Source organism: Somniosus microcephalus, chromosome 30 (assembly GCF_052327205.1).
Source record: "Somniosus microcephalus isolate GS21.2 chromosome 30, FLI_Smic_1.0, whole genome shotgun sequence".
Taxonomy (NCBI): Eukaryota; Metazoa; Chordata; class Chondrichthyes; order Squaliformes; family Somniosidae; genus Somniosus; species Somniosus microcephalus.
The window spans coordinates 30,062,174-30,089,970 of NC_141016.1; the positions used below are offsets into that span (position 1 = coordinate 30,062,174).

Sequence of the window (27,797 nt, forward strand, 5' to 3'; positions counted from 1 at the left end):
GGGTATAGTTCCACAGACACTGACTCTCACTGGGGTACAGTCCCACAGACACTGACCCTCACTGGGGTACAATTCCACAGACACTGACTCTCACTGGGGTACAGTCCCACAGACACTGACTCTCACTGGGGTACAGTTCCACAGACACTGACTCTCACTGGGGTACAGTCCCACAGACACTGACTCTCACTGGGGTACAGTTCCACAGACACTGACTCTCACTGGGGTACAGTCCCACAGACACTGACTCTCACTGGGGTACAGTTCCACAGACACTGACTCTCACTGGGGTACAGTCCCACAGACACTGACTCTCACTCAGTTACAGTTCCACAGACACTGACTCTCGCTGGGGTACTGTTCCACAGACACTGACTCTCGCTGGGGTACAGTCCCATAGACACTGCCTCTCACTGGGGTTCAGTTCCACAGACACTGACTCTCACTGGGGTACAGTCCCACAGACACTGACTCTCACTCAGTTACAGTTCCACAGACACTGACTCTCACTGGGGTACAGTCCCACAGACACTGACTCTCACTGGGGTACAGTCCCACAGACACTGACTCTCACTGGGGTGCAGTCCCACAGACACTGACTCTCACTGGGGTACAGTTCCATAGTCACTGACTCTCACTGGGGTATGGGCTCCACAGACACTGACTCTCGCTGGGGTACAGTCCCACAGACACTGACTCTCACTGGGGTACAGTTCCATAGTCACTGACTCTCACTGGGGTACAGTCCCACAGACACTGACTCTCACTGGGGTACAGTCCCACAGACACTGACTCTCACTGGGGTACAGTCCCACAGACACTGACTCTCACTGGGGTACAGTCCCACAGACACTGACTCTCACTGGGGTATAGTTCCACAGACACTGACTCTCACTGGGGTACGGGCTCCACAGACACTGACTCTCACTGGGGTACAGTCCCACAGACACTGACTCTCACTGGGGTACAGTCCCACAGACACTGACTCTCACTGGTGTATAGGCTCCACAGACACTGACTCTCACTGGGGTACAGTTCCACAGGCACTGACTCTCATTAGGGTACAGTCCCACAGACACTGACTCTCACTGGGGTACAGTCCCACAGACACTGACTCTCACTGGGGTACAGTTTCACGAACGTGGACTCTTGTCGGGGCATCATAGGTGAGAACAACCTCTCCTCAATCAAAGTGTCCGACACACAAACACACACGAGCGCACACATCCACGCACAAACAACCTGTGAGTAAAAATGTGCTCACACTCTAACCCTAATATAAACAAGGAGGCGGGGCCAGCTGATGTAAGTAGAGAGGCGGGGCCAGCAGGTACAGGTGGTGATAGAATCATAGAATAGTATAGCACAGTGTGAAGGAATAAGCCATATAACCTATTCAGAAAAATACACCATTCTATGAAAGGACTCTGGCCTTATTAACACATGACAAACTGGGTTTGGAAATCTAGAAACCTAACTATGAAAAAGCTGTGAACGCATTCTGGCTATAGAGATAAGATAAGTTGTTGACACTGAATCAATAACCTTATTGAAACAGAAGGTTAAAGGCTCCTGACAGTCTGAACCTTTGGGAACAAGACAATAGTTCACCCTGTATAAGGTGTTCTAATTTACACCTCGTAAAGAAACACATAAAAGTAATAAACATCTGTCTTCGTAAAAATGATACCAAGTAAAGCACACCTGCTGTTACACCGTTTTTTATGATAAACTTAGAACACCTAGAGGAGAGACATGGTTCTGTAGTGCTACCAGCTGAGGTGACTAAGAATTGCAGGGGTCAGCAGAAAAATGACTAGAGATAATTAGCTTACATCAGTAGAAAACCTTAAAGGAATACCACTGAAAAAGGGTATAAATATTGAACTCTCAAATGGGATAGTAAACTCGCTTAAAGGGGCAAAGCGATTCTCAGCTTCAGAGCCAGCTCTGTAAGTCTCCAACTCTTTGTACCTCAGGGATCAAAGGTACTGTATTTGATTTTGGTGGATATCCTGAATAAAACTAAGAACTGTAAAACTGTAGCGAAGTTAAGATTTCAGAGTAGGTTCTCTGATAATAAAATTGTAAGCTTTCTTTTTTTGGAACTGTTAATGGTGCGATTGACTCACCAACTGTAAATTAGATGTCGGTTCTTTAATAAATCTATATATTTTTTAAATCGTCAGCACGGTGGCATAGTGGTTAGCACTGTTGCCTCACAGCGCCAGGGACCCGGGTTCAAATCCGGCCTCGGGTGACTGTCTGTGTGGAGTTTGCACATTCTCCCCGTGTTTGCGTGGGTTTTCTCCGGGTGCTCTGGTTTCCTCCCACAGTCCAAAGATGTGCAGGTTAGGTTGATTGGCTATGACAAAAATTGACCCTTAGTGTTAGGGGGATTAAATACGTGGGGTTACGGGGATAGGGTGGGATATGTGTTGGTGTAGGGGTTACGGGGATTGGGAGGGATATGTGTCGGTGCAGGCTTGATGGGCCGAAATGGCCTCTATCTGTACTGTGAGGTTTCTGTGATTTCTCTGTGATAATACTTCTGTATCAAACTCACGAACTCAATCTCTGTACACTCTTTGGTGAGGAGTTGCAGAATTCAGGGGGAGTTTTCCAGACCCTCTTAATATAGAGTCATAGAGTCATAGAGTTATACAGCACAGAAAGAGGCCCTTCGGCCCATCGAGTCCGCGCCGGCCACCAAGCCCTATCTAATCTAATCCCATTTTCCAGCATTTGGTCCGTAGCCTTGTATGCTATAGCATTTCAAGTGCTCATCCAAATGCTTCTTGAATGTTACAGTCTAGCTAAACTTATTAAAAGTGCTATCTGGAGGACGGTAACATTTTCAGGTTGTTCCTTTCCTTTAGGGAGAGATGGTCTAGACCTTTAGACCCAATTAAGCGTCTTTAGGATTCGGCTACCTCAAACTTTAGTTGAAACTGAATGTCTGAGGAATACGCCTGATCCGGGGTAGCCCTAAAGGGGCTAGGACTAGTAATTATCCCTTCAACAGAAGGCCATTTGGCCCATCGAGTCTGCACCGGCTCTTTCAAAGAGCAATCCAGTTAGTCCCACTCCCCGCTCTTTCCCCATATCTCTGCAAATTTTTCTCCATGTAATTACCCAATTCCCTTTTGAAGTCTACTATTGAATCTGCCTCCACCACCCTATCAGGCAGTGCATTCCAAATCCTAACCACTCGCTGTGTAAAAAAGTTTTTCCTCATGTCGCCTCTGGTTCTTTTGCCAATCACCTTAATCTGGGCCCTCTGATTATCGACCCTTCAGCCACTGGGAACATTTTCTCTTTATTTACTCTTTCTAAACCATTTATGTCAACCACATTGCTGTGGGTCTGGAGTCACATATAGGCCAGACCGGGTAAGGACGGCAGATTTCCTTCCCTCAAGGACATTAGTGAACCAGATGGGTTTTTTACAACAATCTGATAGCCTCATGGTCATTTTTATTAACTGAAATTCTGGATTATTAGTCCAGGCCTCGGGATTGCATGTCCAGTAACATAACCACTGCACTAAATCTATGATGTAAGCAGGGAGGCGGGGCCAGGTAAAGTAAACAAAGGGAGGTGGGGCCAGCAGGTGCAGCAGGTGATGTAAGCAGGGAGGCGGGGCCAGGAGCTGTCAGCAGGGAGGCAGGGCCAGGTGATGTCAGCAGGTGATGTAAGCAGGAGGCAGTGCCAGGTGATGTCAGCAGGGAGGTGGAGCCAGGAGCTGCCAGCAGGGAGGCGGGGCCAGGAGCTGTCAGCAGGGAGGCGGGGCCAGCAGGTGCAGCAGGTGATGTAAGCAGGGAGGCGGAGCCAGCAGGTGCAGCAGGTGATGTAAGCAGGAGGCAGGGCCAAGTGATGTCAGCAGGGAGGTGGGGCCAGGTGATGTCAACAGGGAGGTGGGGCCAGGTGATGTCAACAGGGAGGCGGGGCCAGGAGATGTCAGCAGGGAGGCGGGGCCAGGTGATGTCAACAGGGAGGCGGGGCCAGGAGATGTCAGCAGGGAGGCGGGGCCAGGTGATGTCAGCAGGGAGGCAGGGCCAGGTGATGTCAGCAGGAAGGTGGGGCCAGGTGATGTCAGCAGGGAGGCGGGGCCAGGTGATGTCAGCAGGGAGGCGGGGCCAGATGATGTCAGCAGGGAGGCGGAGCCAGGAGATGTCAGCAGGTAGGCGGGGCCAGCAGGTGCAGCAGGTGATGTAAGCAGGGGGCAGGGCCAGGTGATGTCAGCATGTGATGTAAGCAGGGGGCAGGGCCAGGTGATGTCAGCAGGTGATGTAAGCAGGGAGGCGGGGCCAGGTGATGTCAGCAGGGAGGCGGAGCCAGGTGATGTCAGCAGGGAGGCGGGGCCAGCAGGTGCAGCAGGTGATGTCGCAGGGAGGCGGGGCCAGGTGATGTCAACAGGGAGGCGGGGCCAGGAGATGTCAACAGGGAGGCGGGGCCATGTGATGTCAGCAGGGAGGCGGAGCCAGGAGATGTCAGCAGGGAGGCGGAGCCAGGTGATACCAGCAGGGAGGCGGAGCTAGGTGAGAGACCTAGATGGAGTGGAGAGGAAGGACCTATTTCCCTTAGCAGAAGGGTCAATAACGAGGGGGCATAGATTTAAAGAAAGTGGTCAGAAGTTTAGAGGAGGTTTGAGGAGAAAATGTTCTTTTTTGTTGAGGGTCTGGAACTCACTGCCTGAAAGGGTGGTAGAGCCAGAAACCCTCATCGCATTTAAAAAGTACTTGGACATGCACTTGAAGTGCCGAAACCCACAGGGCTACAGACCAAGTACTGGAAAGTGGGATAGGCTGGATAGCTCTTTGTCGGCCGGTATGGACAAGATGGGCCGAATGGCCTCCTTCTGTGCTGTAAATTTCTATGATTCGATGATGTTTATGTCAGCGGGGAGGCGGGGCCAGCAGGTGCAGGTGATGCTCCTCAGATGTGTCGTCCAACTGATATTTTGGCAGAAAGTTAAATTTATTTATTAAATTGAGATATTTAAACAAAATTAGGCAAAGAAACCATCTTTCTCAGGATCCATCTTCAGTGCTTGTCAAATGAGTTTGAAATGTAAAACTGTCTACATGGTCCAATCACACAGCGGCCCCTGGTTCTGTGCCACTTTGAGACGTGCCCCAGAATAGCAGGAAGGGGCTTCACACTTTCCCACCTAACCTCACCGTGAACTCTGATTCCGGCAGCTAGACCCAAGGCAATGTGACAGGAGCAGAAACTTCACACTTGCATTCATTTATTATAGAGAGTCAAAATAATACGAAAATTACGTCCAGCTCGCTCACATTGCAGGTGATGCGTGCAAACTTCTGTCATCTCTTTTAGAAAAAGGATAAGGGAGAAAGCAAGTGAAGGACCTTATCTGTCACCTCAGACTGACCTGAGCAGTCAGTCCAATCCAACACGGGGCTCGAACTCACCACCCTGAGATTAAGAGTCTCATGCGCCACTGACTGAGCTGAAAGAGAAAGCCTGGCATTTTCTCCTGGATTCGGATCTGCCGCCTGAAGAGCAATTACACTCTGACTGACCTCACCCCATGGTTACTTAACAGCAGTTAGAATGTGTGGCCTTACAGAGACACGCTGTTACCGTTGCAGCAGAACACACTGTTGTTGTATTGTAATATACGTGTGATGCGCCATCAATTACTCAAAAGACTGAGGTTAAGCGAGTAACAACCAGGCTTTTATTAACTAAAGAATGAAGGTCTTGTCTCGAGTGGTCGACCCGTCCAGAATACTAAGGGACTGGGAGGTAGTCACTTATATACCTGGAATAGTGGGAGGAGTCAGCCGAGGCATGTCCAGACCTGTACCTAGTGGAATACACATACACATACAGACAGGTATAACAGTGGTTTACCACAACGTGTGTAAAGGTTCTGTCCTCATGAACCATCGCACCGCCGAATTACCGCGAGTAACCACAGATCCAGCAGTACATAAAGAGTGCGAGTCCCTCTCCTAACTCCTAGTAGCTACTTTACAGGAACACCCAGGGCTCTGGGCGCCTCTCCGCACGCTGTCCAGGCTCGCCACACTGAGAGCGGTCAGTACCTGCAGACCTGCAACTCAACAAGAGAGTCCCCCATTGCCTTCCTCAACAAAAGGGTGGAGGGACTTTTAAAAAAAATCAGTGAATTGTACCGGGCCATCGCAGCGTTAAAAGGAACACGTTCTCAGTTTCCAGCTCTGGGTGGTAGCCCCTCATTCCAGAGATTACAATCAGTCAGTCAGTCAAGGCCCTGCTTACCGCGTCAACAAACAACAGGCTCGGCTGTTCTCTGGGGAATGGGAGAGTGGAGAACATTTCCGATTGCTGCCCAATCATTATGCACATTCCTAGATGCAGATCTTTTCAGACGTGACACTCAGCTGTGAGCGGTGGGGTTGGTCAGAGGGACAGATGGTTTATTGCAGACCCTGTCAATTTTCTCCTCATCCTCCTTGTTTTGCTATCTTTGCTTTCCAACTCAAGCTTGATGCTGACACTCACTTTGGAGTCTGGGGTGGGGGTGGGGGGGTGGTGCGGGGAGTGCCTGTTAGCATCACTCACCCCATGGCTGGCTGGCAGACAATTTTTGGGCAGGCTGATTAGCGAACGAGGTGAGCTGACTATTGCCAGTTTGCCCCCGCTCCCTTCAAGCGATGGCCCGATGTGGCCAAGGAATTGCTTAGGTTTGGGGTGAGCTCCAGCAACAGGAAGCCCGTTAGAGTTGAACCTGTAATTGGAAGCTGCTACTGCAGCCTCTGGAAGTGAGTCAAGTAACACTGAGGCGTAATAACAACAGAAAACGCTGGAAAAACTCAGCAGGTCAGGCAACATCTGTGGAGAGAGAAACAGAGTTAACGTTTCAGGTCGAAGACCCTTCGTCAGAACTGAGAAAAAAAGCAGGAAATGAAACAGATTAAAAAGCAAGTTTGGGGGCTGGGAAATGGGGGAGGGGATGAAAGAACAAAAGGGAAGGTCTGTGGGGGGTGAAGAGACATTAAGAGATATTCAAGGCGAGACGAGATGGTAATAGGACAGGTAAAGAGACAAAGGATGGCTCTAGATGAAGTGTGAAATGCGCTGGCAGATTGAGAGACAGCTGCCATGTGGGAGAGAGAAAAATGGAAAAGGCACAAACCAAAAGTGTGGATAAAAAATATATAAAAATATAATATGATCTGAAATTGTTGAACTCGATATTGAGTCCGGACGGGGAAATATAAAATGAGTGAAATTCATTCCAGTGTTTGTAAACCTCCCCCTGCAACACTGAGGCGTGCTTGGGGGAAGCAGTTGCATTCAGAGGCAGTTTTACACACACACACACACCGCTCCAATGAAGAGCAAACATTCGCTCCTCACCCATCACAGCCAAATACTGAACGCTTCCAAACCTGGGACGTGAACTCTTCACTCCTCTACAGTACTTGGGAAACTCCTGACTCATTCCGGGAAACCCAAGAACACCCAGACACAACACTTCAGTTGAGAAGATCCGCGCCGATCAGTAGTAGAACTGATTGTGTTAATATCGCGCTGGGCTTCCCACTTCTCTGTTACCTCCTGCAGCCTTTTAACGATTTTTATGCTCAAGAGCCGTCTCCGCATTCAATAACTTGTCATGAACCAAAAACGACATTGTGTATTCTGTTCCAACCGGACGGGGAAATACAAAATGAGTGAAATTCATTCCAGTGTTTGTAAACCTCCCCCTGCCACGCTCGATGCCTCTGTCAGTTGCTCCCCATTTCTCTGGGCGTTGCGCTGTTTTAGATGGAGTGGTGGGACTGCCCGTGAAATAGTCACCCTGTGACGCCAGGGAGATGGGGGCCACGAGTCAGCCGGCGAGGGGGGCAAAACTATCCATCATTAGAGAGCAGAGACTCCTGCCTCCTTCTCCCAGCCTGGAGCCTCAGTCACACATCTGGTGAAATACATCATCAGAACAAATCTGTGACGAGGATCGCCCCCACCCCCCAAACCTTCAACCTCCTCGCTCTTCCAAGTGCTGACTGACCTTTAGTACATTTGCAGAAACCATCCGAATTTATTTCAGATTTCCAGCTTTCCTCTCCTCTCCATAACCTTGTCATTTTCATCAGAAAGGGTTAGACAGGGTTTGCTTCATTGATCTAACACTCAGTGTTCCCATTAATCCAGTGTCTTAAACTTCACCTCCCCTTAAATTAACTCTTCGGGAATTGTTCAACGTAATCTTCTTTAGAAACAGAGAAACATAGAAAAAATAGGATCAGGAGTCGGCCATTCGGCCCTTCGAGCCTGCTCCTCCATTCAATATGATCATGGCTGATCCGCTCTCTCAATACCATATTCCCGCTCTCTCCCCATACCCCTTGATGCCTCTTGTGTCTAGAAATCTATCTATCTCCATCTTAAATATATTCAGTGACTTGATCTCCACAGCCTTCTGTGGTAGAGAATTCCACAGGTTCACCACTCTCTGAGTGAAGAAATTTCTCCTCATCTCAGTCCTAAATGTCCTACCCCGTATCCTGAGACTGTGACCCCTCGTTCTCGACACCCCAGCCAGAGGAAACATCCTCCCTGCATCCAGTCTGTCTAGCCCTGTCAGAATTTTATACGTTTCAATGAGATCCCCTCTCATTCTTCTAAACTCTAGTGAATACAGGCCTAGTTGACCCAATCTCTCCTCATATGACAGTCCTGCCATCCCAGGAATCAGTCTGGTGAACCTTTGCTGCACTCCCACGATGGCAAGTATATCCTTTCTTAGGTAAGGAGACCAAAGCTGCACACAGTACTCCAGGTGTGGTCTCACCAAGGCCCTGTATAACTGTACCTATAAACTCCTAGACCTGAACATCAGAATGGGTGTAAAATAGTGACATGCAGGAATAATGTAGGCAGGACAGTTTACAGAGATTTAGAAAATAGAAAAACAGAGTATTTTTTAAATGGTGAGAGATTGGGAAATGTTGGTGTTCAGAGGGACCTGGGTGTCCTTGTACACGAATCACTGAAAGTTAACATGCAGGTGCAGCAAGCAATTAGGAAAGCAAATGGTATGTTGGCCTTTATTACAAGAGGATTTGAGTATAAGAGTAAAGACATCTTACTGCAATTATATAGGGCCCTGGTGAGACCACACCTGGAGTATTGTGTACAGTTTTGGTCTCCTTACCTAAGGAAGGATATACTTGCCATAGAGGGAGTGCAACAAAGGTTCACCAGACTGGTTCCTGGGATGGGGGGATTGTCCTATGAGGAGAGATTGAGTAGACTAGGCCTATATTCTCTAGAGTTTAGAAGAATGAGAGGCGATCTCATTGAAACATACAAAATTCTTACAGGGCTTGACAGGGTAGATGCAGGGAAGATGTTTCCCCTGGCTGGGGAGTCTAGAACAAGGGGTCACAGTCTCAGAATAAGGGGTCAGCCATTTAGGACTGAGATGAGGAGAAATTTCTTCACTCAGAGGGTGGTAAATCTTTGGAATTCTCTACCCCAGAGGGCTGCGGAGGCTCAGCTGTTGAGTATATTCAAGACAGAGATCGATAGATTTTTGGATATTAAGGGAATCGAGGGATATGGGGATAGTGCAGGAAAGTGGAGATGAGGTAGAAGATCAGCCATGATCTTATTGAATGGCGGAGCAGGCTCGAGGGGCCAAATGGCCGACTCCAGTTCCTATTTCTTATGTTCTTATTTTCAGCAGTGTCCTCAACTGGAACCAGAGATTAAACTAATTCTTCACGCTCCACAGAGCACTGGATATGTGGGTAAAAATTCCAGAAAAAAGGAATTAATGCTGTCAATGAACCCCATCCAACAGGAGATGGATGAATACGGGTAGCAATGGGCTACATGGGTCAGTAAGGTACGCGATGGCCAAATGCTCACAGTTGTTGGGGACTGTGGCAATGTCAAACGGACAAAGGACAGCCAGTGAAATATAAATAATGTAGGTGGAAAGAAGAGGAAGATTTCTGGAGTTTGACTTGATTATTTTGCAGAATCCTATTCTCGGGAGATTATGTAGCACGCTTTACACAGAAAACTTTTCTTACACGAGTGTTGGTGTTGAAACAATCAAAATGCCAGCTGGCAATGGGTCTGCTCCCATCACATTAGTGAAAGAGAAATGTCCTTGTGATGATGCCAGAAACCTGTCCAGTCTCCGTCACCTGAAATGATGGCCTAAGGTGGGTCTCCTTTCGGAGCAGTAATGGAGGGAGAATAGACACATGGAGATGATATCAATCCAGAATCGTCCCCAACATCAGCCCTACCTCACACTGAACTGGAGGAAGTGGGAGCCAGTCAGTGTGCTCCCAGTGGGGAACAGCTTCATTTACCCGGGAGGAAGCGTCAGCAATGGTTTGGCACAAATCAGAGAAAATGAAATGGGAATCACAGCCTGACTGCAAATCAACGCTTCCACCTGACAGTGTGGCTGAAACAGGGAGCACGGAGAGAGACAAACCGTGGCTCAGGTACAGTGCGATCACCCAGCCCGCAGGGGCACCACCCACCAACACCCCTCCCCCACCCCCACCCCCACCCCCACCCCACCAACACCCCTCCCCCCACCCCACCCACCCCCACCAACACCCCTCCCCGCCCCACACTCTTCCCCCCCACACTCTCCCCCCACACTCTCCACCCCACACTCTCCCCCCACACTCTCCCCACACTCTCCCCCCACTCCCCCCCCACACTCTCCCCCCCCCCACTCCCCCCCACACCCCCCACACTCCCACACCCCCCCCACTCCCCCCCCACTCCCCCCCCACTCCCCCCCCACACTCTCCCCCCCACACCCCCCCCACACTCTCCCCCCCACTCCCCCCACACTCTCCCCCCACACTCTCCCCCACACTCCCCCCACCTCTCCCCCCCACATCTCCCCCCACACTCTCCCCCCCACTCTCCCCCCACTCTCCCCCCACACTCTCCCCATCCCCCCCACTCTCCCCCCACACTCTCCCCCACTCCCCCCACACCTCTCCCCCCACTCCCCCCCACACTCTCCCCCCACTCCCCCCCCACACTCTCCCCCCCACTCTCCCACACTCTCCCACCACTCCCCCCCCCACACTCTCCCCCCCACTCCCCCCACACTCTCCCCCCACACTCTCCCCCACACTCTCCCCCCACACTCTCCCCCCTCCCCACACTCTCCCCCCCACTCCCCCCCCACACTCTCCCCCCACTCCCCCCACACTCTCCCCCCACACTCTCCCCCACACTCTCCCCCCACACTCTCCCCCCCCACTCCCCCCACACTCTCCCCCCCACACTCTCCCCCCCACACTCTCCCCCCCACACTCTCCCCCACACTCTCCCCCACTCTCCCCCCACACTCTCCCCCCCACACTCTCCCCCCCACACTCTCCCCCCACACTCTCCCCCCCACACTCTCCCCCACACTCGCCCCCCCAGACTCTCCCCCACCACACTCTCCCCCCCGACACTCCACACTCTCCCCCCCACACTCCCCCCACACTCTCCCCCCACACTCTCCCCCCCCCACACTCTCCCCCCCCACACTCTCCCCCCCACACTCTCCCCCCCCCCACACTCCCCCCCACACTCTCCCCCCACACTCTCCCCCCCCCGACAGCAAGCAATTCGAACTCCTGCACTAGATTGATTCCTGGGATGAGAGATTGTGTAGAATGGGCCGATACTCTCTGGAGTTTAGAAGAATCATTGAAACATACAAGATTCTGAGGGGGGATTGACAGGGTAGATGCTGAGAGGTTGTTTCCCCCGGCCGGAGAGTCTAGAAATTGGGGGCACAGTCTCAGGATAAGGGGTCGGCCATTTAGGACCGAGATGAGGAGGAATTTCTTCACTCGGAGGGTTGTGAATCTTTGGAATTCTCTACCCCAGAGTGGGGTGGCTGCTGAGTCGTTCAGTATGTTCAAGGCCGAGATCGATAGATTTTTGGACTCTAGGGGAATCGAGGGATATGGGGATCGAGCGGGAAAGTGGAGTTGAGGTCAAAGATCAGTCATGATCTTACTAAATGGCGGAGCAGGCTCGAGGGGCCGAACGGCCTCTCCCGCTCCTAATTCTTATTTCCTTATAACACATTATTCTACAAACACATCGAAGCATTCTGTAACCAATGTTCCCATTAAATTTATTTGGGTGCACGGTCCCTTTAACGGGCTGCACAGCCCATTCAAATTTCCGTGCGTGTTTGCTTTTTCGGTGACCGGTCTGCTCGGTCCCTCCAGACCGCTGCGCGGCCGCACGGCTTAACGGGAACGTTGCCTGTAACACATTACACCAGAAACACACATCTAAATACCCATTACACTGGAAACACACACCTAAATACCCATTACACTGGAAACACACACCTAAATACCCATTACACCAGAAACACACACCTAAATACCCATTACACCAGAAACACACACCTAAATACCCATTACACCAGAAACACACACCTAAATACTCATTACACCAGAAACACACACCTAAATACTCATTACACCAGAAACACACACCTAAATACTCATTACACCAGAAAAACACACCTAAATACCCATTACACCAGAAACACACACCTAAATAACCATTACACCAGAAACACACACCTAATTACCCATTACACCAGAAACATACACCTAAATACCCATTACACCGGAAACACACATCTAAATACCCATTACACCAGAAACACACACCTGAATACCCATTACACCAGAAACACACACCTAAATAACCATTACACTAAAACACACACCTAAATACCCATTACACCAGAAACACACACCTGAATACCCATTACACCAGAAACACACACCTAAATAACCATTACACTAAAACACACACCTAGATACCCATTACACCAGAAACACACACCTAAATACCCATTACACCAGAAACACACATCTAAATACCCATTACACCAGAAACACACACCTAAATAACCATTACACTAAAACACACACCTAAATACCCATTACACCAGAAACACACACCTAAATACCCATTACACTGGAAACACACATCTAAATACCCATTACACCAGAAACACACACCAAAATACCGATTACACCAGAAACACACCAGAAACACACACCTAAATACCCATTACAACAGAAACACACATCTAAATACCCATTACACCAGAAACACACACCAAAATACCGATTACACCAGAAACACACACCTAATTACCCATTACACCAGAAACACACACCTAAATACCCATTACACCAGAAACACACACCTAAATACCATTACAACAGAAACACACACCTAAATACCGATTACACCAGAAACACACACCTAAATACCCATTAGACTAAAAACACACACCTAAATACCCATTAGACTAAAAACACACATCTAAATACCCATTACAGCAGAAACACACACCTAATTACCCATTACACCAGAAACACACACCTAAATACCCATTATACCAGAAACACACACTAAATACCATTACACCAGAAACACACACCTAAATCCCCATTACACCAGAAACACACATCTAAATACCCATTACACCAGAAACACACACCTAAATACCATTACACCAGAAACACACACCTAAATCCCCATTACACAGAAACACACATCTAAATACCCATTACAGCAGAAACACACATCTAAATACCCATTACACCTGAAACACACATCTAAATACCCATTACACCAGAAACACACACCTAAATACCCATTACAGCAGAAACACACATCTAAATACCCATTACACTGGAAACATACATCTTAATACCCATTACACCAGAAACACACGCCTCAATACCCATTACACTGGAAACATACTTCTAAATACCCATTACACCGGAAACACACATCTAAATACCATTACACCAGAAACACACATCTAAATACCCATTACAGCAGAAACACACATCTAAATACCCATTACACTGGAAACATACATCTTAATACCCATTACACTGGAAACACACATCTAAATACCCATTACACCAGAAACACACATCTAAATACCCATTACACCAGAAAAATACCTCTAAATACCCATTACACCGGAAACACACATCTAAATACCCATTACACCAGAAACACACACCTAAATACCCATAACACCAGAAACACACATCTAAATACCCATTACACCAGAAACACACACCTAATTACCCATTACACCAGAAACACACACAAATACCATTACACCAGAAACACACATCTAAATACCCAGTACACCAGAAACACACACCTAAATACCCATTTACACCAGAAACACACATCTAAATACCCATTACAACAGAAACACACATCTAAATACCCATTACACCAGAAATACACATCTAAATACAAATTACACCAGAAACACAGACCTAAATACCCAATACACCAGAAACACCACACCTAAATATCCATTACACCAGAAACACACACCTAAATACCCATTACACCAGAAACACACATCGAAATACCCATTACAGCAGAAACGCACATCTAAATACTCATTACACCAGAAACACACACCTAATTACCCATTGCACCAGAAACACACATCTAAATACCCATTTACACCAGAAACACACACCTAAATACCATTACACCAGAAACACACACCTAAATACCCATTACACCAGAAACACACACCTAAATACCGATTACACCAGCAACATACATCTAAATACCCATTACACCAGAAACACACACCTAAATACCCAATATACACCAGAAACACACACCTAAATACCCATTACACCAGAAACACACATCTAAATACCCATTACACCAGAAACACACATCTAAATACCCATTACACCAGAAACACACACTTAAATACCCATTACATCCAGAAACACACACCTAATTACCATTACACCAGAAACACACATCTAAATACCCATTACACCAGAAACACACATCTAAATACCCATTACACCAGAAACACACCTAAATACCATTAGACTAAAAACACACACCTAATTACCCATTACACCAGAAACACACATCTAAATACCCATTACACCAGAAACACACATCTAAATACCCATTACACTGGAAACATACATCTAAATACCCATTACACCAGAAACACACATCTAAATACCCATTACACCAGAAACACACATCTAATACCCATTACACCGGAACCATACATCTAAATACCCATTACACCAGAAACATACCTCTAAATACCCATTACACCGGAAACACACATCTAAGTACCCATTACACCAGAAACACACACCTAAAATACCCATTATACCCAGAAAACACACACCTAATTACCCATTACACCAGAAACACACATCTAAATACACATTGATGCGCTATCAATTACTCATAAAAGACTGAGAGTTAGAAGAGTAACCACAAGGCTTTTATTAACAACAGAATGGAGGTCTGCCTCGAGTGGTCGACCGGTCCAGGATACCAAGGGCTGGGGAGCAGTCACCTTTATACTAGGACCTGTGGGAGGAGTCAGCCGAGGCATGTACACAGTGGAATACAAACAGGACAAACAGGAATACAAACAGTGGTTTACCCACATTCACCCCTTGTTTAAAATTGAGTCCGGCGGGGTGAAGTGTATTAAAAGTTAGTGTATTGGAGTCTCTCCGGAGGTCTTGTCTGCCGCTGTGATCGGCGTGGCGACGGGCAGGGGGTAGTGAAGCTTCCGGCGTCGAGTCCAGCGTAGGCTGTGGCACAGGCGTGTCGTCCTCGTAGATGTCGAGCGGGTCGCGGGGCCCAGGCCTGCCGTCTGCTGGGGCTGGATATCGGATCGTGGGGGGGGGTGGTAGTGGGTAGTGGGTTACTGTGGTCCCCGAGGGTGCAAGGTCTCTTATGGAGACATGTGTCCTCCCCCGCCCGTCTCGGGTATGCGATGTAAGCATACTGGGGGTTGGCGTGGAGGAGGTCGACCCTCTCGACCAGGGGGTCCGTTTTATGGGTCCTCACTGTGTCTTCTGACAGTAGGACCGGCCCTGGGGACGTCAGCCATGGCGGTAGCGATGTCCCTGATGTGGACTTCCTTGGGAAGACGAACATTTTCTCATGAGGGGTGGCGTTAGTGGCAGTGCAGAGCAGTGACCGAATAGAGTGGAGCGCATCGGGGAGCACATCCTGCCAGCGGGAGGTCTGGAAGGCCCCTAGACTTTAAGGCTAGCAGGACGGCCTTCCAAACTGTCGCATTTTCTCTTTCCACCTGTCCGTTCCCACCGGGGGTTGTAACTGGTGGTCCTGCTTGTGGCAATACCCCTAGTTAGCAGGTACTGACGGAGTTCGTCGCTCATAAACGATGAGCCCCAGTCGCTATGGATATAGCTGGGGAAGCCGAACAGGGTGAAGAGGTTGTTCAGACATTTAATGACCGTGGCACTGGTCATGTCCGGGCAGGGGAAGGCGAACGGGAAACGGGAGTACTCATCAATAATATTGAGGAAGTACACATTGCGGTCGGAGGAGGGGAGAGCCCTTTAAAATCAACGCTCAGAGCGCTCGAAGGGCAAGTGGCTTTTATCAGGTGGGCCCTGTCTGGTCTATAAAAGTGTGGTTTGCACTCAGCGCAGACTTGGCAGTTCCCTGGTCATGGTCCTGACCTCCTCATAGAGTAAGGGCAGGTTGCGGGCCTTGATGAGGTGGAAGAACCTGGTGACCCCCGGGTGGCAGAGGTCATTGTGGAGGACCGTAGTCTATCGATCTGCGCGCTGGCGCAGGTGCCACGCGATAGCGCATCCGGGGGTTCATTTAGCTTCCCGGGCCGGTACAAGATCTCGTAGTTGTAGGTGGAAAGTTCGATTCTCCACCTCAAGATCTTGTCATTTTTGATTTTGCCCCTCTGCTTGTTGTTAAACATAAAAGCAACTGAACGCTGGTCAGTGAGCAGGGTAAATCGTTTTCCGGCCAGGTAGTGCCTCCAATGACGCACTAGCCTCCACAATCGCCTGGGCCTCCTTCTCAACAGCGGAGTGTCTGGTCTCCGGGCCTTGAGGGTTCGTGAAAAGAAGGCCACGGGGTCTCTCCCGCCTGATTGAGGGTAGCGGCCAGGGCAAAGTCGGACGCGTCGCTTTCCACCTGGAAGGGGATGGATTCGTCCACTGCGTGCATGGTGGCTTTGGCAATGTCATCCTTGATAGCGTGGAAGCTAAGCGGAGCCTCTGCCGTCAAGGGAAAAAGAGGTGGACCTTGATCAGCGGACGGGGCCTTGTCCGCATAGTAGGGGACCCACTCGGGCGTAATAGAGAGAAAAACCCCTAGGCACCTCCTTCAGGGCCTTGAGGCAGGGCGGTTTGTGCGGAATATGCACTTCTCCTTGTTATATGTCAGGTTTAGGAGTTGGGCGGTGCGGAGGAATTTTTCGAGGTTTGCGTCATGGTCCTGCAAGTCACGGCCGCAGATGGTCACATTGTCCAGATATGGGAAAGTGGCCTGCAACGCATTTTGATCTACCATCCGGTCCATCTCCCTTTGGAAGATGGAGACCCCGTTGGTGACGCCAAAGGGAACCCTAAGGAAGTGATAGAGGCGGCCGTTTGCCTCAAAGGCAGTGTACTGGCGGTCCTCAGGGCGGATGGGGAGCTGCTGGTACGCTGATTTCAGGTCAATGGTCGAGAAGACGCGGTACTGCGCGATCTGGTTGACCATATCAGCTATACGGGGGAGTGGGTAGGCGTCCAGCAGGGTGTAGCGATTTATTGTCTGGCTGTAGTCGATGACCAGGCGCTGCTTCTCGCTGGTCTTAACGACCACAACCTGGGCTCGCCAGGGGCTGGTGCTGCCCTCAATAATCCCTTCTTTCAGGAGCCGCTCCACTTCGGTTTTAATGAAAACCCTGTCCCCGGCACTGTATCGCCTGCTCTTTGTGGCGATGGGCTTACAGTCGGGGGTGAGGTTAGCAAACAGTGGTGGGGGGGTGACTCTGAGTGTGGAGAGGTTGCACCTGGTGCGCGGCGGGCAATTTGGAAGCTGCTGGCTGCGGACTGTGAGTGGGGGTAGGGGTCCACCGTACGCCATCGTAACACTTTTAAGGTGGCACTGAAAATCTAACCCCAGCAGGACGGCAGCGCAGAGGTCAGGCAGGACCAGAAGTTTAAAATGATCGTACATGGTCCCGTCTACTACGAGTGTCACCACGCAGTAGCCGCCGATGTCCGCCGACTGGGACTCGGAGGCCATAGAAATCCGCTGTTGCGCAGGCAGGACTGGGAGATAGCAACGCCGCACCGTGTCGGGGTGGATGAAGCTCTCCGTGCTCCCAGAGTCAAAAAGGCAGATTGTATCGTGACCATTTACCTTAATGTCCATTGTGGAACTGGCCAGTTGGTGCGGTCTCGCTTGGTCCAGTGTAACGGATGCCAGCGTAGGGGTCGGTGTGTCGCTGCGGGTATCAGATGAGGCGGTGTCGGGGGCCTGCTGCGTCCCGGCTGTCGTCCAAGATGGCGGCGTCCATGATCCCCATGTGGCTGGAGGCGTCCAAAATGGCTGCTGTACCGGTGATTCGCACACGGCCGGGGAGGTCCAAAATGGCGGCCCGCATGGCCCACACGCGGCGCTGCTGGGGTTCGGGGTGGCTTTGGCCCTGCAGACGCTAGCGTAGTGTCCCTTCTTCCCGCAGCCCGAGCAGATCGCGTTTTTCGCCGGGCAGCGCGCTCTGGGGTGTTTTGCCTGGCCACAGAAGTAGCATTTCTGGCCTTGGGGCACTGCTGTCTGGCCTTGGGACACTGCTGCGGTAGTTGGGCCGTTGTTGGGGTGTGGCTGGGGTGGCACGGCGCTGTGAGGCGGTCCTACCGTGTCCCAGGCTGTCATTCCCCGCGGCGTCCACGGTGCAGAGGAGTAGGCATCCATGCCCTGGTAGGCTTCATCCAACGATAGTGCGAGTTCAGAGGCCTTGTTGAGGTCGAGGTTACTCTGCTCCAACAGTCGCTGTCGTGTGTAATTCCCTTGGTATCCTGGACCGGTCGACCACTCGAGGCAGACCTCCATTCTGTTGTTAATAAAAGCCTTTGGTTACTCTTCTAACTCTCAGTCTTTTATGAGTAATTGATAGCGCATCAATTTTATTAACAACAGAATGGAGGTCTGCCTCGAGTGGTCGACCGGTCCAGGATACCAAGGGCTGGGGAGCAGTCACCTTTATACTAGGACCTGTGGGAGGTGTCAGCCGAGGCATGTCCAGGCATGTACACAGTGGAATACAAACAGGACAAACAGGAATACAAACAGTGGTTTACCACACACATTACACCAGAAACACACATCTAAATATCCATTACACCGGAAACATACATCTAAATACCCATTACACCGGAAACATATATCTAAATACCATTGCAACGGAAACACACGCCAAAATACCCATTACACCAGAAACACACATCTAAATACCCATTACACCAGAAACACACATCTAAATACCCATGACACCAGAAACACACACCTAAATACCCATTACAACAGAAACACACATCTAAATACCCATTACAACAGAAACACACATCTAAATACCCATTACACCAGAAATACACATCTAAATACAAATTACACCAGAAACACAGACCTAAATACCCATTACACCAGAAACACATATCTAAATACCCATTACACCAGAAACACACACCGAAATACCCAATACACCAGAAACACACACCTAAATATCCATTACACCAGAAACACACACCTAAATACCCATTACACCAGAAACACACATCGAAATCCCCATTACAGCAGAAACACACACCTAAATACCCATTACACCAGAAACACACACCTAATTACCCATTGCACCAGAAACACACATCTAAATACCCATTACACCAGAGACACACACCTAAATACCCATTACACCAGAAACACACACCTAAACACCCATTACACCAGAAACACACACCTAAATACCATTACACCAGAAACACACACCTAAATACCCATTACACCAGAAACACACACCTAAATACCGATTACACCAGGAACATACATCTAAATACCCATTACACCAGAAACACACACCTAAATACCGATTACACCAGCAACATACATCTAAATACCCATTACACCAGAAACACACATCTAAATACCATTAGACTAAAAACACACACCTAATTACCCATTACACCAGAAACACACATCTAAATACCCATTACACCAGAAACACACACCTAAATACCCATTACAGCAGAAACACACACCTAAATACTCATTACACCAGAAACACACATCTAAATACCCATTACACCAGAAACACACATCTAAATACCCATTACACCAGAAACACACATCTAAATACCCATTACACCGGAAACATACATCTAAATACCCATTACACCAGAAACATACATCTAAATACCCATTACACCAGAAACATACCTCTAAATACCCATTACACCGGAAACACACATCTAAATACCCATTACACCAGAAACACACATCTAAATACCCATTACACCAGAAACATACCTCTAAATACCCATTACACCAGAAACACACATCTAAATACCATTGCAACGGAAACACACACCTAAATACCCATTACACCAGAAACACACATCTAAATACCATTACACCAGAAACACACATCTAAATACCATTACACCAGAAACACACATCTAAATACCATTACACCAGAAACACACATCTAAATACCCATTACACCCGAAACACACACCTGAATACCCATTACACCAGAAACACACATCTAAATACCCATTACACCCGAAACACACACCTGAATACACATTACACCAGAAACACACACCTAAATACCCATTACACCAGAAACACACATCTAAGTACACATTACACCAGAAGCACACATCTAAATACCCATTACAGCAGAAACACACATCTAAATACCCATTACACCTGAAACACACATCTAAATACCCATTACACCAGAAACACACATCTAAATACCCATTACAGCAGAAACACACACCTAAATACCCATTACACCAGAAACACACACCTAAATACCCATTACACCAGAAACACACACCTAAATACCCATTACACCAGAAACACACACCTAAAGACCCATTACACCAGCAACACACACCTAAATACCCATTACACCAGAAACACACATCTAAATGCCCACTACACCAGAAACACACGCCTCAATACCCATTACAGCAGAAACATACTTCTAAAAACCCATTAAACCGGAAACATACATCTAAATACCCATTACACCGGAAACACACATCTAAATACCCATTACACCAGAAACACACATCTAAATACCCATTACAGCAGAAACACACATCTAAATACCCATTACACTGGAAACATACATCTTAATACCCATTACACCGGAAACACACATCTAAATACCCATTACACCAGAAGCACACATCTAAATACCCATTACACCGGAAACATACATCTAAATACCCATTACACCAGAAACACACATCTAAATACCCATTACAGCAGAAACACACATCTAAATACCCATTACAGCAGAAACACACATCAAAATACCCATTACACCAGAAACACACATCTAAATACCCATTACACCAGAAACACACATCTAAATACCCATTACAGCAGAAACACACATCTAAATACCCATTACACTGGAAACATACATCTTAATACCCATTACACCGGAAACACACATCTAAATACCCATTACACCGGAAACACACATCTAAATACCCATTACACCAGAAACACACACCTAATTACGCATTACACCAGAAACACACATCTAAATACCCATTACACCAGAAACACACATCTAAATACCCATTACACCAGAAACACACACCTAATTACGCATTACACCAGAAACACACATCTAAATACCCATTACACCAGAAACACACATCTAAATACCCATAACACCAGAAACACACATCTAAATACCCATTACACCAGAAACACACACAAATACCATTACACCAGAAAGACACTCCTAAATACCCATTACACCAGAAACACACACCTAAATACCCATTACACCAGAAACACACATCTAAATACCCATTACAACAGAAACACACATCTAAATACCCATTACACCAGAAATACACATCTAAATACAAATTACACCAGAAACACACACCGAAACACCCATTACACCAGAAGCACACATCTAAATACCCATTACACCAGAAACACACATCTAAATACACATTACACCAGAAACACACATCTAAGTACCCATTACACCGGAAACACACACCTGAATACCCATTACACCAGAAACACACATCTAAGTACCCATTACACCGGAAACATACATCTAAATACCCATTACACCAGAAACACACATCTAAGTACCCATTACACCGGAAACATACATCTAAATACCCGTTACACCAGAAACACACATCTAAGTACCCATTACACCGGAAACACACACCTAAATACCCATTACACCAGAAACACACATCTAAGTACCCATTACACCAGAAACACACTCCTGAATACCCATTACACCAGAAACACACATCTAAGTACCCATTACACCGGAAACATACATCTAAATACCCATTACACCGGAAACATATATCTAAATACCATTACACCAGAAACACACATCTAAATACCCATTACACCCGAAACACACACCTGAATACCCATTACACCAGAAACACACATCTAAATACCCATTACACCAGAAACACACACCTAAATACCCATTACTCCAGAAACACCCATCTAAATACCCATTACACCGGAAACACACATCTAAATACCCATTACACCAGAAACACAAACCTAAATACCCATTACACCAGAAACACACATCGAAATACCCATTACACTGGAAACATACATCTAAATACCCATTGCACCAGAAACACACATCTAAATACCCATTACACCAGAAACACACATCTAAATACCCATTACACCGGAAACACACATCTAAATACCCATTACACCAGAAACATACCTCTAAATACCCATTACACCAGAAACACAATTCTAAATACACATTACACCAGAAACACACATCTAAATACCCATTACACCAGAAACACAATTCTAAATACACATTACACCAGAAACACACACCTAATTACCCATTACACCAGAAACACAATTCTAAATACACATTACACCAGAAACACACATCTAAATACCCATTACACCGGAAACATACATCTAAATACCCATTACACCGGAAACATATATCTAAATACCATTACACCGGAAACACACACCTAAATACCCATTACACCAGAAACACACTCCTAAATACCCATTACACCAGAAACACACATCTAAATATCCATTACACCAGAAACACACATCTAAATACCCATTACACCAGAAACACACATCTAAATACCCATTACACCCGAAACACACACCTGAATACCCATTACACCAGAAACACACATCTAAATACCCATTACACCAGAAACACACACCTAAATACCCATTACACCAGAAACACCCATCTAAATACCCATTACACCAGAAACACACATCTAAATACCCATTACACCCGAAACACACACCTGAATACCCATTACACCAGAAACACACATCTAAATACCCATTACACCAGAAACACACACCTAAATACCCATTACACCAGAAACACACATCTAAATACCCATTACACCAGAAACACACATCTAAATACCCATTACACCAGAAACACCCATCTAAATACCCATTACACCGGAAACACACATCTAAATACCCATTACACCAGAAACACAAACCTAAATACCCATTACACCAGAAACACACATCTAAATACCCATTACACCAGAAACACACACCTAAATACCCATTACACCAGAAACACACATCTAAATACCCATTACACCAGAAACACTCATCTAAATACCCATTACACCGGAAACATACATCTAAGTACCCATTACACCAGAAACACACACCTAAATACCCATTACACCGGAAACATACACCTAAATACCCATTACACCGGAAACATACATCTCAATACCCATTACACCGGAAACACACATCTAAATACCCATTACACCAGAAACACACACCTAAATACCCATTACACCAGATACACACATCTAAATACCCATTGCAGCAGAAAAATACATCTAAATGCCATTTACACTGGAAATATACATCGAAATACCCATTACACCGGAAACACACATCTAAATACCCATTACACCAGATACACACACCTAAATACCCATTACAGCAGAAACACACATCTAAATACCCAGTACACCAGAAACACACACCTAAATGTCCATTACACCAGAAACACACACCTAAATACCCATTACACCAGAAACACACATCTAAATACCCATTACACTGGAAACACACACCTAAATACCCATTACACCAGAAACACACACCTAATTACCCATTGCACCAGAAACACACATCTAAATACCCATTACACCAGAAACACACACCTAAATACCCATTACACCAGAAACACACACCTAAACACCCATTACACCAGAAACACACACCTAAATACCATTACACCAGAAACACACACCTAAATACCCATTACACCAGAAACACACACCTAAATACCATTACACCAGAAACACACACCTAAATACCGATTACACCAGCAACATACATCTAAATACCATTAGACTAAAAACACACATCTAAATACCCATTACACCAGAAACACTCATCTAAATACCCATTACACCGGAAACATACATCTAAGTACCCATTACACCGGAAACACACATCTAAATATCCATTACACCAGAAACACACACCTAAATACCCATTACACCGGAAACATACACCTAAATACCCATTACACCGGAAACATACATCTAAATACCCATTACACCGGAAACACACATCTAAATACCCATTGCAGCAGAAACACACATCTAAATACCCATTACACCAGAAACACACATCTAAATACCCATTACACCCGAAACACACACCTGAATACCCATTACACCAGAAACACACACCTAAATGTCCATTCCACCAGAAACACACATCTAAATACCCATTACACCAGAAACACACACCTAAATGTCCATTACACCAGAAACACACATCTAAATACCCATTGCAGCAGAAACACACATCTAAATACCCATTACACCAGAAACACACATCTAAATACCCATTACACCAGAAACACACATCTAAATACCCATTACACCAGAAACACACACCTAAATGTCCATTACACCAGAAACACACACCTAAATACCCATTACACCAGAAACACACATCTAAATACCCATTACACTGGAAACACACACCTAAATACCCATTACACCAGAAACACACACCTAAATACCCATTACACCAGAAACACACACCTAAATACCCATTACACCAGAAACACACATCTAAACACCCATTACACCAGAAACACACACCTAAATACCCATTACACCAGAAACACACATCTAAATACCCATTACACTGGAAACACACACCTAAATACCCATTACACCAGAAACACACACCTAAATACCCATTACACCAGAAACACACACCTAAATACCCATTACACCAGAAACACACACCTAAATACCCATTACACCAGAAACACACATCTAAACACCCATTACACCAGAAACACACACCTAAATACCCATTACACCGGAAACACACATGTAAATACCCATTACACCAGAAACACACACCTAAATACCCATTACAGCAGAAACACACATCTAAATACCCATTACACCAGAAACACACACCTAAATGTCCATTACACCAGAAACACACACCTAAATACCCATTACACCAGAAACACACATCTAAATACCCATTACACTGGAAACACACACCTAAATACCCATTACACCAGAAACACACACCTAAATACCCATTACACCAGAAACACACACCTAAATACCCATTACACCAGAAACACACATCTAAACACCCATTACACCAGAAACACACACCTAAATACCCATTACACCCGAAACACACACCTGAATACCCATTACACCAGAAACACAAATCTAAATCCCCATTACACCAGAAACACACACCTAATTACCCATTACACCAGAAACACACATCTAAATACCCATTACACCAGAAACACACACCTAAATACCCATTACACCGGAAACACACATCTAAATACCTATTACACCGGAAACACACATCTAAATACCCATTGCACCAGAAACACACATCTAAATACCCATTATACCAGAAACACACACCTAAATACCCATTACACCAGAAACACACACCTAAATACCCATTATACCAGAAACACACACCTAAATACCCATTACACCAGAAACACACACCTAAATACCCATTACACCAGAAACACACACCTAAATACCCATTACACCAGAAACACAAATCTAAATCCCCATTACACCAGAAACACACACCTAATTACCCATTACACCAGAAACACACATCTAAATACCCATTACACCAGAAACACACACCTAAATACCCAATACACCGGAAACACACATCTAAATACCCATTACACCAGAAACACACACCTAAATACCCATTATACCAGAAACACACACCTAAATACCCATTACACCAGAAACACACACCTAAATACCCATTACACCAGAAACACACATCTAAATACCCATTACACCAGAAACACACATCTAAATACCCATTATACCAGAAACACACACCTAAATACCCATTACACCAGAAACACACACCTAAATACCCATTACACCAGAAACACACATCTAAATACCCATTACACCAGAAATACACATTATGTTCCAAGTTTTGTCGTTCACTGAAAGTAATACTTGTCCTGTGAACTGCCCTGACACTGACTGTCTGAACAAAGCATGCCCCTGTTAGCCTGAGGGTATTTTTAGGTATTATTCCCCGTACCATTTAGAGTGTCAAAATATTGTCTATTTGCTCTACGCTGCTAAAACAGCACTGAAAGTGCTGCTGCTTTCTGTCGGTGCTCGGACTGTATGTTGTAGAAATGCTCAGCAGGCTCGTGTTTAATGAATGTGGTGGAATGTCTAAAAAAAAACACTATTGATAAAGTTTCCACTCAGCTGAATAACATTTAAACATTGAGTGCCAGTTGAAAGAATGAGACAGCAGTGGAGAAGTAACTTTACCTTTTTGCTTGTTCATTGTGGATGGTTGAATCTAAAAGCAGAGGCTGCCTACTGCACGTCCCATAGCTGCTGCTGCTGCTTCTTGCTGCTAGATCCCTTTGTCTTACAGCGGACTGGGTCTGCAAACTGTTACTGTACTCAGCACAACCCAAACTGGACACCACATCAACAACACTGATTCCTGAGCAGGAAGCGGAGGAGCCGGGCGCCCTCCAACTCCCAAACACAGCACCATCTGCTGCCCTGAGAGGCTTGAGCAGACGGGGGGGTGGGGGGGGCGTCTCTTTCGGGGGGTGGAGAGGGGGAATCGTACTCTAAAGGGCAGTAAAACCAAATTGTTGTTTGTAGAAGGAAACAGTAGCGTAGTGGTTATGTTACTGGACTAGTAATGCAGATTCCTGGACTAATGATTCAGGAGACGTGAGTTCTAAATCCCACCACGGCAGCTGGGGAATTTAAACTCAGTTAATTCAATAAACCTGATATAGAAACATAGAAGAAAGGAGCAGGAGTAGGCCATTCGGCCCCTCGAGCCTGCTCCGCCATTTAATGAGATCATGGCTGATCATCCAAATTCAGTACCCTGTTCCTGCCTTCTCCCCATATCCCTTTAGCCTTCAGAAATATATCCCACTCCTTCTTGAATATAGTTAATGAATTGGCCTCAACTGCCTTCTGTGGTAGAGAATTCCACAGGTTCACCACTCTCTGGGTGAAGAAAATCCTCCTCATCTCTGTCCTAAATGGCTTACCCCTTATCCTTAGACTGTGACCCCTGGTTCT

At 46.7% G+C, this 27,797-nt stretch overlaps 1 protein-coding gene across 1 annotated transcript in view; it reads right to left on the minus strand.

Moving 5' to 3' along the window:
• The window catches only part of LOC147098082 (actin filament-associated protein 1-like 2), a 135,537-nt gene extending 108,067 nt beyond the window's left edge, over positions 1 to 27,470 (minus strand). The window contains exon 1 of the mRNA XM_085970815.1: positions 27,015 to 27,470. Within this exon, the coding sequence (XP_085826941.1) occupies positions 27,015 to 27,030 (16 nt within the window). The 5' untranslated portion in view covers positions 27,031 to 27,470. The remainder of the gene's footprint in view (positions 1 to 27,014) is intronic.
• Positions 27,471 to 27,797: the final 327 nt, after the last annotated feature.